Source organism: Equus caballus, chromosome 11, assembly GCF_041296265.1.
Source record: "Equus caballus isolate H_3958 breed thoroughbred chromosome 11, TB-T2T, whole genome shotgun sequence".
Classification (NCBI taxonomy): domain Eukaryota; kingdom Metazoa; phylum Chordata; class Mammalia; order Perissodactyla; family Equidae; genus Equus; species Equus caballus.
Window position 1 is genome coordinate 29,726,164 of NC_091694.1, and position 14,450 is coordinate 29,740,613.

Below are 14,450 nucleotides of genomic sequence, written 5' to 3' on the forward strand. Positions count from 1 at the left end.
TTAATTTTTCTCTCCAATTTAGCTTATTGACATGTGCATGCAGAACTGTGGTCCAAGTTTCCAATCTCTGATTGTGAAGAAGGAGTTTGTTAAAGATAGCCTAGTCAAGCTGCTGAATCCCAGATACACCTTGCCTTTAGACGTTCAGAATAGAATCCTGAATTTCATTAAGGTAAGTCTGTGGTATGCCTTATGGGATGGTACATTTCTGAGATTAAAGGTTTAATTACATTCCTCCCAATTCAGTGATCCTTTACAAACCTAGGATTGAACCAGGAAGCATTGTTAGTAGTTTATTTTCTGTGTAATAATAACTTCTTGACATTGGATGGTGCCCTTTTTATGTAGACATTGTAGTCTTTTTCCCTTCTTTTCCCTCGGTTTCTATTTTATCCACATCAGGTAGGAAAGAGAGTAATGTGTACCTCCATCTTGCAGGTATGGAAACTATGCCTGGAGTAGATAGCCGACTACTTTCAGTTATTTGGCAAAAGAGCTACCGAGGCTGTTGTAGAATCTTTCTATTAATTCTGGATTTAGTACAACAACAACAAAAAAAATTGGTAGTATCTATTCCAGGGTCTCATTAAAATGTTGAGGTGTGGGAGTCTGATGATTAAAAATATTTGTTATTATTCTAGTCTTTGAAAATGTACATTTTGTCCATGGCATTGCAAAATAGCTTACAGAAAGCTGAGTGAGGTACATAATTGTCACTCTCTCATTTTCTGTCTCCAGCTTAAGAGTTTTGTTTTGGCTGCTGTTTTAACTCTGGAACTTTCCATCTCTTGAATTCAGACTTGGTCACAGGGTTTCCCAGGAGGCGTGGACGTAAGTGAAGTGAAAGAAGTGTACCTTGACCTGCTGAAGAAAGGTGTTCAGTTTCCTCCCTCAGAGGCAGAGGCTGAAAGAGCAGGACTCGAGGTAGGAGGCCTTTCTTTGACCCTTGTAGAGTAAGATAGTGGATTATGTGGGTCTTTTCTCATCGAAAGGGACAACCCCAGCTCCATCAAGCTTAAGCTAAAAGGTTAATTTATTAGAAGGTTATGGTGATTTCTCACAGAATAATCAAGCCACGAGAGAGCTGGTGTTAGCTGGATCTTTGGAACAGCAGAGAACCAAACACTCAAATGCCCTGTTACTTGTCTACTTCTCTTTGATCGTCAGCTTCCTCCTTCTCTCTCATTGTGGGCTAGCTTTTTCCACATAGTAGACAACATAGCCTCCAAATTTTCGTATTATAGCTTTACCTTTGTCAGCTTCCAAACTCAAAAATTTTGGAGAAGGGTCTCATCCAACCAACCTGAGTCAGTTTTCCATTTCTGCACAAAGCAACTGAGGTCACTTAAGAACATGGAGGCTCCAAATGAAAATCATTTGGATATAGTAGAGGAGGGGGCAGTTTTCAAAAGAAAGGATTGCTGCTAGACAGGCCAGGGTCCCTACCATAGGTAGTCATAAAATAAACTTCTTATTAATACTGTGCCCTTGGAAGAGTTTCTAGATGTTGACGTGTATTCATTCTCCAGTTTGCAAATAATTTGCAAGGTTTGGAACTTGTGACACTTTGAGTGGGTGTTATAATTCAGCTCCTAGCTTTCTGTGATTTCCATGATGTGAGACGGCAGCTCTTCCCTTGTGTAGATGAGTTCTGCCTTGGTGGAATAAGCAATTGAAGTGTGTACCAGAAGTCTGGTGTTTGAGGAGGCATTGTCTTGAGGGCCAACTCTTCTATTTGTGCAGGCTGCTCCTGGCCATTAGCCTCCTGCCCCATCCTATTATCCAACCAGGAGCTTGCCCACCGTACCCCTTTTCTCTCTTCCTTCCAAGGCACAATATAGTAGAGGCCGAGGACCTTGCTACTCAAGATGTGACTTGGGGTATAATCTGGGAGCTTGTTAAGTATATTCCACCCTCAACTAAGTCAAACTCTTCATTTTTACAAGATTTCCAGGTGACTTATTATTCCTTTCCAGAAGCACTGGCCTAGAGCCCTGTGCTTTGGGCTCTCTACCCAAGGTTGGAAATGCGGCATCGACTCTGGGAGTATTCACTGGTGGAGAAGGAGATGCCTTGCCAGCTGTGGCTTAAAAAGTCTTGACACAAATTGTTTTTAACAACCCAAAGAGAGGGCAGCACTAATCTCACATGGCAGTTTATCTTGTAGCCCCTTGGTGTAACGTAAGAGCATTTTATTAAATTTCAATTTAGTTAATAATCATAATAGCAGCCGCCTGTTATTGAACACTTGCTCTGTTGTGGGCACACCATTTGCTTGGCACTCTTCTCAAAATGCTGGCAGGTTGTACACTTGATGACTGACTGTGAACTAACACCCCCCGCTCAGGACTTTGGTTGAGAGAAAGGGAGTGAGTCATCTCAATGGACAAACGGCTTGGGTGGTTACGTTAATTCAAATAATAATATTTCCGTATTTCATATTGATAGACTTCTCAGATCTCATCGAATCCACCAACCCCTGTTCCTAGTGCACCAGCTCTTTCTTCTGTAATTGCTCCCAAGAACTCTACTATCACACTGGTCCCAGAACAGGTAACGATAGCAACAACTGTATGTATTGATGATTCTTTCTAAGTTCTAAGCACTCTATCTACAGTTTGTTTATTCTTCTTAACATTATGAGGTCAAGGTACATTATTACCCTCCTTTTACAGAGGAGGGACTGAAGCTTAGTGATACTGTGTGACTTATCATGGTTCACTTCTAAGAGGAATTATTCCCGTGGATTCTGTCTCATTCTAAAGCCCACGCCCTTAACAGTTGTGCTCAGCTGGCGGCTTTCATGTCTTGGTGGAGACTGGGCTGTGGAACGGATCTTGCGTCCCCCAGCTGATTCCTATTGCTGCTGATAGGACTGTCCAGATCCCATTTCAGAGTTCAGTAAGTGGTCGCCTTATTACTAGTATTAATTGTGCGGCTGAATTACATTGACTTGTTTATATCTGTTTATCAAAGGTCCAGAGAAGCCATTCTGATGTGAAGTTCCTTTCTGTCCCGCTATAAGGGAACTATCACTGAAGACTTTGTATTATTATTATTCAGCATCATATAAAAATTCATGTGGTTAATTCCTTTTAGAATTTAATCCAGCAAGAAATAAAGTGTTTCTCTTTTGGTTCTTCCTTCCCTAATGCCATGAGAAATATAAAACCTTTTTTTTCTCCTTTTTTTCCATTGGTTGCCAAGAAATGCAGACTGACATTTGCCGTTTTGTCCAGGTTCCTAGTATAGGCACCTTCCCCCTTCTCCATGTGGTTTCTCATCTGGCTGTTTTCCCCCTTGATTTTTAACTTTCCTAAAGCGTATTTTTGAATTTATTACAAGTGATCTCAAGTCCTTTTAGAATGTGATAGATTATACATTTGTAAAGTAATTTTATGTATATTTATATTCATTTAAATATAAATTTGAAAATGTTAAATTTTGCAAAAGGATTGTCTCTTCCAGCAGATGTCTCCAAAGAGAAAGAAATAGGTTACCATTGTTTATGTGTCATGTATACTGACTGGCAATCGTGTTGCTCTCTCCAGATTGGTAAATTGCACAGTGAGTTGGATATGGTGAAAATGAATGTGAGAGTGATGTCCACCATATTGATGGAGAATATTCCTGGATCGGAAAATCGTGAAGACATGGAGCTTCTGCAGGTGTAGTATGATTTCAGAGACACCTATAGTGTCTCTTAAAATTATTCTCTACGGTGCCAGCCTGGTAGCTTAGCAGTTAAGTTCACACGTTCCACTTTGGTGGCCCAGGGTTCACCAGTTCGGATCCCGGGTGTGGACATGTCACTGCTTGGCAAACCACGCTGTGGCAGGCATCCCACATATAAAAAAATAAAAAATAAAAAAAAAAGTAAAGGAAGATGGGCACGGATGTTAGCTCAGGGCCAGTCTTCCTCAGCAAAAAGAGGAGGATTAGCAGCAGATGTTAGCTCAGGGCTAATCTTCCTAAAAAAAAAAAAAAATTATTCTCTAAACTTAGAGGCTTGGAGATGGAAGATGCGTTAACATTGTCTAATCTGTCCTCCAGCATCTTCAGTTGATTGTAAACTTAACAAAAAAAAATGCAAGGCTGACTTTATCAAAAATGCAATAGTAACTTAGATGTGGTCCTTACCCTTTTGCAACAAATAATTAACTGTCATTTAATCATTTATAGTCTTGGTCATATACAATCTCTTAGTAATCTCTAATTGTTTTAAATTCGAAGAGGTTGCCTCTGTGTGCATGTATTCAACAAACACTGAGTAACTACAATGTGGTAAAGGACGTAGAGATGCAGAGGCTGTCCTAGTTCTCAGAAACTTATGTCTAGGGAACAAGATTGTTTTGCAAACAACCTGTTTAATACAGTATGATACATGCTCGAATAGAAATTTGTTTATCATACAGTGGGATTAGGGGTGGGGGCAAGGAGAAAGGTGAGGATTTGGGGAAATATTTAGATGGAGGCAGTACTCGGGCTTTGGAGGGAGCAGAGGACAGTGTGTTTGGACCTGCATGAGCATGTGAGGAGAACCATGAGCAGTTCGGTATTACTGGAGCAGTGGCCCTCCTACGCCTTTTTCTGTGTCTGTACTTCCTTACACTCTACTTTTTTCCCTTCTAATGATTCGTTCTAATGATCAATTTTATATTTTAACACACCTTTTACCATATTAATTTTAGAAGTTATTAGAAAAAAAAAATCAGTTTCTAAATCTTTTTTCCCCCACACAAGTTAAGAACTTGTTGTATTTTTACTTGTCCTGGATTCCCACTCCCCACTTCTCATGTTGGTGTTATCTTTCCTTTAACTTTTTAGATTGTTAGTAAATAACATTTTTCTTAATCATTGCTTATTTGGGAAACAATAAATTGTAAAACTTTACTTGCTCAACATTGCTTCTTGCATATTACTGCTATCTCCTTGAATCATTACTAGTGGTAAACTATGAGCGTTGACATGTCCAAAAATGTCTTTTTGCTTCCCCATTAAGTGCTAGTAGTTTTGCTAGATACAGAATTCTAGATACAAAATTCTTTTCCTTAAGTCCTTTGAAGAGGCGGCCCCATTGTTATCTTGCACCCAGTGATGCTGATGAGAAGTATGGTATTATTGATCCTTGTACCTTTGTTTTATAATCAGGTTTTTTTTTTCTGGTTGCATTTGTGATTTCTCTTTACGTTTACATTTTTGAAATTTCACTATACTGTATGCAGGGATGTGTGTGCATGTATGTGCATATGTATGTTTCCCTTAGCTATCCTTCTTAGTACTTCATAGGCCTTTTTGCCGTGTCAACTTGTGTATTTTTTTTTAAAGATTGGCATCTTGTTTAAAGGGCTAACATCTGTTGCCAATCATTTTTTGTTTTTCCTTCTTCTTCTCCCCAAAGCCCCCCAGGACACAGTCATATATTCTAGTTGTGAGTGCCTCTGGTTCTGCTATGTGGGACGCCGCCTCAGCGTGGCTTGATGTGCGCTGCCATGTCCACACCCAGGATCTGAACAAGCAAAACCCTGGGCCGCTGAAGCAGAGCATGCGAACTTAAATACTCGACTAAGGGGCTGGCCCCAACTTATGTATATTTTAATTCTGGGAAATTCTCAGCTCTTACTGCAAATATTTCTTTTCTAGCATCTTTCTATTCTTTTCCCATGGAACTTTTTTCAGATGACGAAACTTCCACCTATGTTTTTTATCTCAACGTTTTAAAAATACTGTTCATTTCTTCCTTCTTTTGGGCTGTAGTTCTAGGAAATTTTCTGCATTTCACGTACTGTTTCTCTGAAACATGTACATCAGGTCGTCTGGTTAGCTCTTTTAAGGAATGTTTTATTTCAACAGTTATGTTTTTTATTTTAAAAATCTATTTGGATTTTTATAATAGTTTTTTTAATTCCATAGATGTGCGTTCTCCTTTTTCTAAAGATGGTAATTATTTTTAAACTTACTTTTCCATTTGCTTTATGGATTTTCCTTCCTTGTGTGCAAATTCCTTTGTTCCTCCCTTCTTTCATTTGCATTCCTCAACTATCTGGCTGGATTGCAGATAGTGAGCTCATTTTTGTGTGAGATTCCCTGGCAGCTGGTCTGCATCTTCTGTGACCCAGCTCACCCATGCCAAGGGGAGGATACAATTGCTGCAGCTTCTGCTTGGTACTGTTTTCAGAGTATATGGGATTGGCATGGGATGATGCTGGGTTGGATATGTTGGTAGCTGGTCTTCTGAGTTATATGTTTCCTATTTTTTCCTGGATGCTACCAGCAACTGGAAATAATACCCTATGTCTCTGTCCCAAACATTGCTCCCAGCTGGAAACAGATACTCCTCTCTCAGCTATTTGGTCTCCAATGGGGAGAGAGGTGTGAGCAGGGAATGTCTTGCTGGCTGTTTGATTGCCACTCCTCAACTCTGTTAGCTGCCCCTCATGCCATCTTGTTCCAGCTACCACAGTCTCTAGGCATGGAGTGGTCCTTTATTTTCCTTCCGTGTTCTATGGCAGTGCTCATGGTGGGCAGTCTTGAATGTCCTGGATTATGTTTTCCTCTAATTGAGGAAACTGCCAGCAAACTGTGGCTGGTGGGCCACATGCAGGGCTTGGTCTGTTTTTGTGCTGGCTGTGAACTCAGAATGGTTTTTACATTTTTATAGGGTTTAAAAAAAAAAAAAAAGGTTATTTCTCAAGCTATATCTATGGAAGCCTACCTCCAGAGACCATTAGGGTGTCAGATACACCTCTTAAGGAACTCTTTGCCACCCCTCACCCACTATTAATGGATCCGAGTTTGTGGTATCTCTCAGGTACATAAGAATGAGAAGAGAAATTAAAACTACAGCTTGGGGGCATAAAGTTCCAGGTGAGGAGTGACAAGATCTGGTCTATACAGGTTATTGAGGACCCTATAGGCCATGCCAGAGTGGGCTTAACCCAGAGAGCAGAAGGGAGCTGTTAAAGGGATGTAAGCCGAAAGACTACATAACCAGATAACATTTGGAAAGATTCCTCTGATGACATTAAAATAATAAGATTCTGGGGGAAGCAACACAAAACTCTAGGAAACAATTTAAGACAGCATTTCCCACTGGTCTTATGCTGTATTCTGTGGGGGTGAAATGCTACCTGTGGGCAAATAAGTTTGCAAAACTGATTGCCTACTATATTTCTCCTCTTGGAGGTGTTACTGAGCAAGAGCTCTCTGCACCCCATGTGCATAGAAGCCAATACTGTGGTACATAGGTCTTTGAGGGAAGAGAGTTTATTATGCAATCGATTGGCAAGGAGACAGAAGGAAGGCTCTCAACTCTGTCTCCCTGATCCAGGGTATAGGGTAAGGTTTAAGGGCTCAGGGTATAGGGTAAGGTTTAAGGCTGGTATGCAGAAGGACTGGCAGGATGAGTTTTGATTGGCAGATCAAAATTTTCTCTTCTGTACCTACTCCTGGCTGGATCACAGCCCCTGAAAAATTTCCTTAACATTCTGTTGTTAAGATGAGGTGAGCATATTAAACAAGGGTAAAGTTGTTATGCAGATTTAAGTCATTGCCTTCTCTGTTGATAAAGAGTTTCTAGAGATTTAATTGTCCTCTCCTTTCAGCTCAGAGAGGAAGGCATCCTTACAAATGGAGATTTCTCTTATAAATGTAAATTTCTCTTATAAATGGGTAACTTCTTCTAGGTTTTCAAATCTTTCCTTGTGGCTGCTTTTTTCTTTTCCTTCTTTTAAATACTTGGTCCAAAATAGTTTTTATGCTAAAGAGGCATGTTTTGGGGTGGCAAATTCTGTTCCTGGTCCTGTGGTTACAAATACCCTCTTTTGTTGTTCATTCCTCGATCTTAAAGGAAATGGAGTGACACACAGCTCTAGCTGCTTCCTACTGATAAGGGGTGTAGACTTAACAGGGGCTAGATGAATGAAATTGTTTAGCTTTTCATTGTAAATACCCAGGTTGTAATCTGGATGTTGCATTATGGGTCTCCCTTATGATCAAGACAGGAGTGTGGGGAGTGGATTTTTGGGTACCAAAAACACAGCAAGCGCAGAGTTTGACAAGGAGGAGTATAAATCCTAATAGGTGTAACACTGTGATACCTAACTTTATCAATCTCTCAAATATAGGCCTTATTACTGACAGGATCCACCAAAAAATATTGTTTGAGAGATCAAACCCAGGTTCTTGGGATGACACTTGTTGGAGCCAAGTTGCCTGTTGTCTCATTTTGTCTATATGAGTTTCAGTCTCTGAGGAGGTGTTAATATAGATGCAACAGCAAGAATTTGCTATGGCACAAATGCCTCCTTGTTCAGCTAGTATGTAATCTAAAGCAATTTGGTTATTGAGCACTACTTTAGCCATGGAACCCAGTGCTTTCTGTTAGGAAGCTAAGGCTTGGGCCGCTTCCCTGGCTACTATTCCTAAGGTGGGAGAGAGATTTCTAATCATATGTTCATGAGCTGCCACCCCCCACCAGGTGATAAGGTTTGTCCAGAGAAATATGCATCAGAATCTTCCTGGTATCCAGGCACATATTTGTCTGGTGCTTTCAAGATCAAATCTCCATCTAATATAGATCCTTTAGTTCTAGTGAAAAGTTTTAAGGAACTAGTCCAGTGCTGGGCTTCACTCGAGTTATGTACAGAGAAAGGAGTGACTAAATAGCCTAATAGACCGGTACCTCCTATGTGCCAGCTATTAAGGCAGTTATAGGCCCAAGGATGGCGATTGGATTCACAGACAAAGATATACCCTGAGGGGGACACATAGAATACCTTAGTCATGTTGGTAAAATTTAGGCTTTCATTTTTGGGGATTTTATCTAGGATCTGGTTGATCCAGGGGTCAGTGCAAGGCACTGTCCAGGAGGAAGAATGTAATCCACAGGTTGGTATAGAATTGGGTGTTCCATGCAGGAACACTAGATTTTTTTTTTATTAAAATCCTGACATAATTAGGTGGACTTATAATTTGGATCTTGCCAGCACCTTTCCTGGACCAGATAGTAGGAAATAGGGAGTGAGCAGTAAGTATCATTGAGCGTACAGGTGAGTGCAGTCTGTCCGTTGGTTAATATCTGGTCCTGATGGCTATAAGTCCTTTTGTCCTTACGTTCTTCTTCAGTAACCTTCATACGTTGCATTTTAGGGATGGTTATAAAGAAACAGGGGACAGGAAATCCTCTTGTCTATTACCCTGACCCTATAGGTCACATCTGAAGGTTTTATATCATAAGTCACAGTAAAATCAGGTGTACTTGAGAAATTGACTACTGGATTTACTATAGGGTCACCATGATCATGTACTGCGTAGGGCTTTGGGTGACAGGTCCAGCAGTCAGTCAGGTTCCCTGATTTTGAAAAAATCTGTGAAATTCTTATTAAGGACTTATCTTTCCAAGCCTGAGAGGCCAGGGCAAATGAAAGAACATAGCAAAGAAAAGTAGGGGACATTTTATAGCCTGGACTAGAATTGGCAAAGAAAATGGTTCAATCCTTCTGAAAGAAGGCAATTAGTTTGTAAGAAAGAAGTAGAAAGTCAGAATAATTACAAGAAGAAGAAGAAGAAAAAGGACAATATACCAAAAGGAGTCAGGAAAAGATGTGTTAATGAGGGGGTTTTAAATCAAGGAGGTAGGCATGGTTAGTTAAGCAGTGCAGAATAGGGTGTATGAGATCAAGGTAAAATTAAGTTGTGTCAATACAGGCCTGGTCCAGTATCTTGGGTAAGCTGCCTCCTTCAGCTGTCGGCTGCTTCTGGCCTCTCAATCTGATCAGACAGAGGCTGGCTTTAGAGGCAGGAACAGCTTCTTATTTATCTGGAAATCCAAGAGTTCCCTCAGTTTCATTGGTTTTCTGAAAAGTAACTTAAGATCAGTTAAAGGTTCACAAGAGTACTCTTGGGTGGAAAAATTGGCCGTGGGCCTCCGTAGCTGCTCAGTGTTTGGATGATTTGATCCTTCTGTTTCCTATTGTTCATGAAGGGCATTGCCTTTTTGGGAATTATAGAGTGGATGAGAGGAGTCTATTTTTATTCATGAGTGGTGTATCCAAGCTTTAGCTCTTTAATTTTACTGAAGAGCGTGTAACCAGAAGGCCTTTGTAGGGTCCGTTCCACTTAGGTTGCACTTCATCCTTAGGGTGTTGACTTCTGCAAGTCTTGAGGACCCAGTCCCCTGGGTTTCTGCAGTGCAGGGGAATGTCTGCGGGAAACGTTAGTAACAAGAAGCATGTTCATGTATAGCAGATAAAGTAGCACCTAGAGACGGTACACATTTTACTGCATCTCATTCTTGTACAGCACGATCATTTTCAAGATTGCGATAATACTTAGTCTCAAGGGAGGGTCTCCCGTATAACATTTCATAAGGGCTCAATTGGAGCCTACTTCTAGGGGCTACTCTTACCCTAAACAGGGCAATTGGCAAGACCTCATCCCTAAGGTTAAGTTGGTTTCCTGACATATTTTGGCAATTGTTTCCTTTAAGGTATGGTTCATATTTTCAGTCTTTCCTGTAGACTGAGGCCTCCATAAAGCATATAACTTCCATTGTATTCCAAGGACCCCAGACATCTCTTGTGTTACCTTGGCTGTGAAATCTCCTCCATTACCACTTTGAATTGAAAGAGGCAACCCAAAGTGAGGGATGATTTATTTTAGTAAGGCCTTTGTTACTTCGGAAGCCTTTTCCATCCTACATGGAAAAGCTTCAGCCTGTCCTGTGAAGGTGTCCACAAATACCAGTAAATATTTATAATTTCCCAATAAGGTCTATTTGCCAGTTATCTCCTGGTTATTTCCCTTGGATTTGCACCTCTTTTATGATTGGAGGTGGCCCAGTTTTGGGATTGTTTCTGGCACAAATCAGGCAATTTTGCACTACCTTTTGGATAGTCCTTTGCATTTTTGGACCAACAGTTAACTTTTGTAGTGAATGATAGATTGCATCTCTCCCATAATGGGTTCCTTGATGATGTAGTGAGCAATAATTTTTTCCATTAAATTCTTGAGTATAAGCACTCGTCCCTGTTGATTATAAATCCAGCCTTCTTTAATGGTTTAATACTGACCACCTTTAAGTTGCTAGAGTCAGAATGAGATCCCCATTCTTCTGCTCTCTCTAGATCTGCTTGTTTTGCAGCCTGATCAGCCAAATTTTTTCCTTTAGCTATATAACTATCAGCCTTTTGGTGGCCTGGGCAATGCACAGGGCCACCTTTTCTGGCATCCAGACAAAATCTAATAAGGCCAGTATCTCCTCGACATGTTTAATCTCTTTCCTTCCTGCTGTTAATAGGCCTCTCTCTTTCCATGGAGCCCCATGTGCATGCATGACAAAGAAGGCACACTTCGAATCTGTAGAAATGGTTACCTTTTTCTTAGCTCCTAGAAGCACGGCTTCACGAGGCCTATGAGTTCTGCCTTCTGGGCAGATGTACCTGGAGAGAGTGCTTCTGCTTCTAGGACTTCCTGTTGCGTTATTATGGCATATCCAGCCTTCCAAAGTCCATAGTCCATGAAGCTGCTTCCCTCAGGAAGCATTTCCACGTCTGGATTCTCCAAAGCTGGTCAATCAGGTCGGGTCTGCTAGAATAAACTCTCCAATAATTTGTGTACAAGCACGGACAGGTTCTCCTGTCATAGCGGGCAGCAGAGTGGCTGGGTTTAGAGTGGGTATCACCTTTAAATTTACATTTGGGTTGTCTAGTTATATGGCCTGATATTTGCCCAGTCTCCCTGAAGTAAGCCAGTATCCACCTTTTTATTCAAGTAGAGGAAGCAGGCACTGTAAAATGTGCACAGTAGTAGCCTGACCCAGAGTAAATTTTTCAGCTTCTTGTAAATGGTCACAGGTTGCAGCTACAGCCCAGAGGCAAACTGGCCACCCTTGAGTTATGATATCCAATTGTTTGGGAAAGTAAGCTACTGGTCTTCTGGAAGCACCTAAATTCTGAGTTCACAACCCAAGACTTATGCCCTGTCGCTCATGTCCAGTGGCTTTCTAACGTCTGGGAGACCAAGTGCTGGGGCTGTTGAAAGTGTCCCCTCGATGATATGAAACGCCTTATGGCATTCTGCAGGCCAGTTTAATGGCTCATTGTCATTTCCTCCAAGAGCCTCATGTGAGGGTTTGGCTGTGAGTTCAAAGTTAGGAATCCAAATACAATAAAACCCAGTCATCCCTAAAATTCCTCACAGTTGTCCTCTGGTGGTGGGCACAGCCTCCCTAGCTAACGCTTCCCTTCCATCTGGCAATAGGTTTGTCCTTTTGATAATTCAAATCCTAGGTATTTTACAGTTGGTGGAGAAATCTGTGCCTTTCTCTCGGAGACTTTATATCCCCGTTCTGCCAGAAAATTTAAAGTAAGGATTGTATTTCAGTTTGAGTAGTTTTACTAGTAATCAGTATGGCATCCACATAGTGGAGTAAGACTCTCTCACTCATCTGGAAATGCTTTAAGTCTTTGGCTAAGGCCTCCCCCAAAATGGAGGAGGCATTTTTAAATCCCTGTGGGAGTACCATCCAGCAATATTGTTGTTTTACATGAGTCTCTGGATTGTCCCATTCAAAGGCAAACGGTTCCTGTGACTCAGGACTTAGGGGTATGCAGTAAAAGACATCCTTGAAGTCTAGCCCTGTAAACCTACAGAAGTCTCCAGATAAAGTTGTAAGCAAAGTATAAGGATTTGGTACCACCGGATGTATATCCTCTACAATTTGGTTAAGGGCTCCTGAATCCTGTACAAAACGATAGTCTCTGTTTTTTGTCCTGGCAGGATGGTCCCTGTTTTTTGTACTGGCAGGATGGGAGTGTTATATGGGGATTGATAAGGTTGCATTAATTGGCATTTAAGAAAGGTGGCTATCAGGGATTTTATACCTTCTTTTCTCTGTCTCTTTAAAGGGTATTGTTTCAAATTTGGCATCTTGGCACCTTTTGGATCAGCCATCTTGGCACTTCCCAGGCTCCCTTCAGCCCAAACATCTGCTCTTACCTTTTTATTTATTTATTTATTTATTTTTATCTTTATTTTTTTAAAGATTTTTTTTTCCTTTCTCCCCAAAGCCCCCCAGTACATAGCTGTATATTCTTCGTTGTGGGTCCTTCTAGTTGTGGCATGTGGGACGCTGCCTCAGCGTGGTTTGATGAGCAGTGCCATGTCCGCGCCCAGGATTTGAACCAACGAAACACTGGGCCGCCTGCAGCTGAGCGTGCGAACTTAACCACTCGGCCACAGGGCCAGCCCCATCCGCTATTACCTTTTGCAGAACTTCTTCAGGGACCTCCGATTGAGGCTCGTCTCCCAGTTGCAATGGCACTGCTTGGAGGGGGCAGGCTTAATCTGGGGGGACTTTAATGTCTACTTCTTCTGGTGAAAAAGTCACTTGGGCATTGTGTTAGTAGATCCCGTCCCAACAATGGGATGGGGCCCTCAGGCATTTACAGGAAGCTGTGCTTTAGATACGTTTTCCCTATGTGACACTTGAGTGGTTGTAGAAAAGGTTTAAGAGAGAGTGACTTAGATATACCCATAACGGATGTGGTCTTGGGGGAGAGGAGCCCCTGTCTGGTGTTTAGTACAGAATAAGTAGCTTTGGTGCTAATTAGAAAGTCTATAAGTTTCTTTCTCACTGCTGTTGTTACCCGGGGTTTCTTGTAGGAGATGTCGATGGAGCTGGTGGAGTCTAGAGGAGCCCCTAGGCCCCATCATTCTTGGTCTCCGTCGACAAGTTGGGGCATCTGATGGTTGGGCACATTGGTTTTCTCTCTCAGCTTCCAAAAACGATTAGGACATTCCTTTTTCCAAGGGCCTTCCTGCTCACACTAAGCACGTTGCCTTGGCCTCAGGGTTGAGGGTCCCTTGTGGTTGGAAGGTGGGGCCCCATGGGTCTTACTCGTGGCCATTTGTCTTTTCTCATTGGTCTTGGCGGATTGTGACTGAGGGCTGTGGCGAGTAGGGCAGCTTACAGTCTCATCTCCCATTGTTTCTGTTCCTCTAGCTCCTGGTCACACCTATTAAACACTTTAAAAGCGATCTCGACAAGTTGAGACTCGGACATCCCCAATCCCCCTTCCAATCTTTGTAATGTTTTTCTTATATCAGGGGCACTATGGCTGATAAAAGTCATATTGAGCAGCCTCATGTTATCTGGATGTTCCAGGTCCATATCAGTATACTTTCTCTAGGTTTCAAAGACTCTGTACCTTCTGGACCTTATTTAGGCTCTTCAATTTGGGGACCCCCATCTGCATTCTAATTATTAAACATGCTTTATAATGGTTTAGCCTCACCCAGTCTCCTGGAACACTGGGGTCCCAGCCTGGCTGAACCCCAGGTATGGCCTCTACTGCTGGAGCACTGATTGGATGGTTAGGTTGTAACTCGTGGACTCTCTTGGCTTCCTGATGAGCCTTGTCCAGTATCATCCTATGCTCCCCTGGGCT

General features: G+C 41.8%; 1 protein-coding gene across 3 annotated transcripts in view; it reads left to right on the top strand.

Annotated features, from left to right (window-relative positions):
• Positions 1-14,450, top strand: part of TOM1L1 (target of myb1 like 1 membrane trafficking protein) — a 62,308-nt gene that overhangs the window by 11,959 nt on the left and 35,899 nt on the right. For all 3 annotated transcript variants that reach the window (XR_002811525.2, XR_011422997.1, XM_001500172.7), the window contains exons 4-7: positions 23-172; positions 799-924; positions 2,449-2,553; positions 3,552-3,668. Coding sequence is in view for 1 of the 3 variants with exons in the window: in XM_001500172.7 (XP_001500222.3) it covers positions 23-172; positions 799-924; positions 2,449-2,553; positions 3,552-3,668 (498 nt within the window). In the remaining 2 variants the exon portion in view is untranslated. The remainder of the gene's footprint in view (positions 1-22; positions 173-798; positions 925-2,448; positions 2,554-3,551; positions 3,669-14,450) is intronic.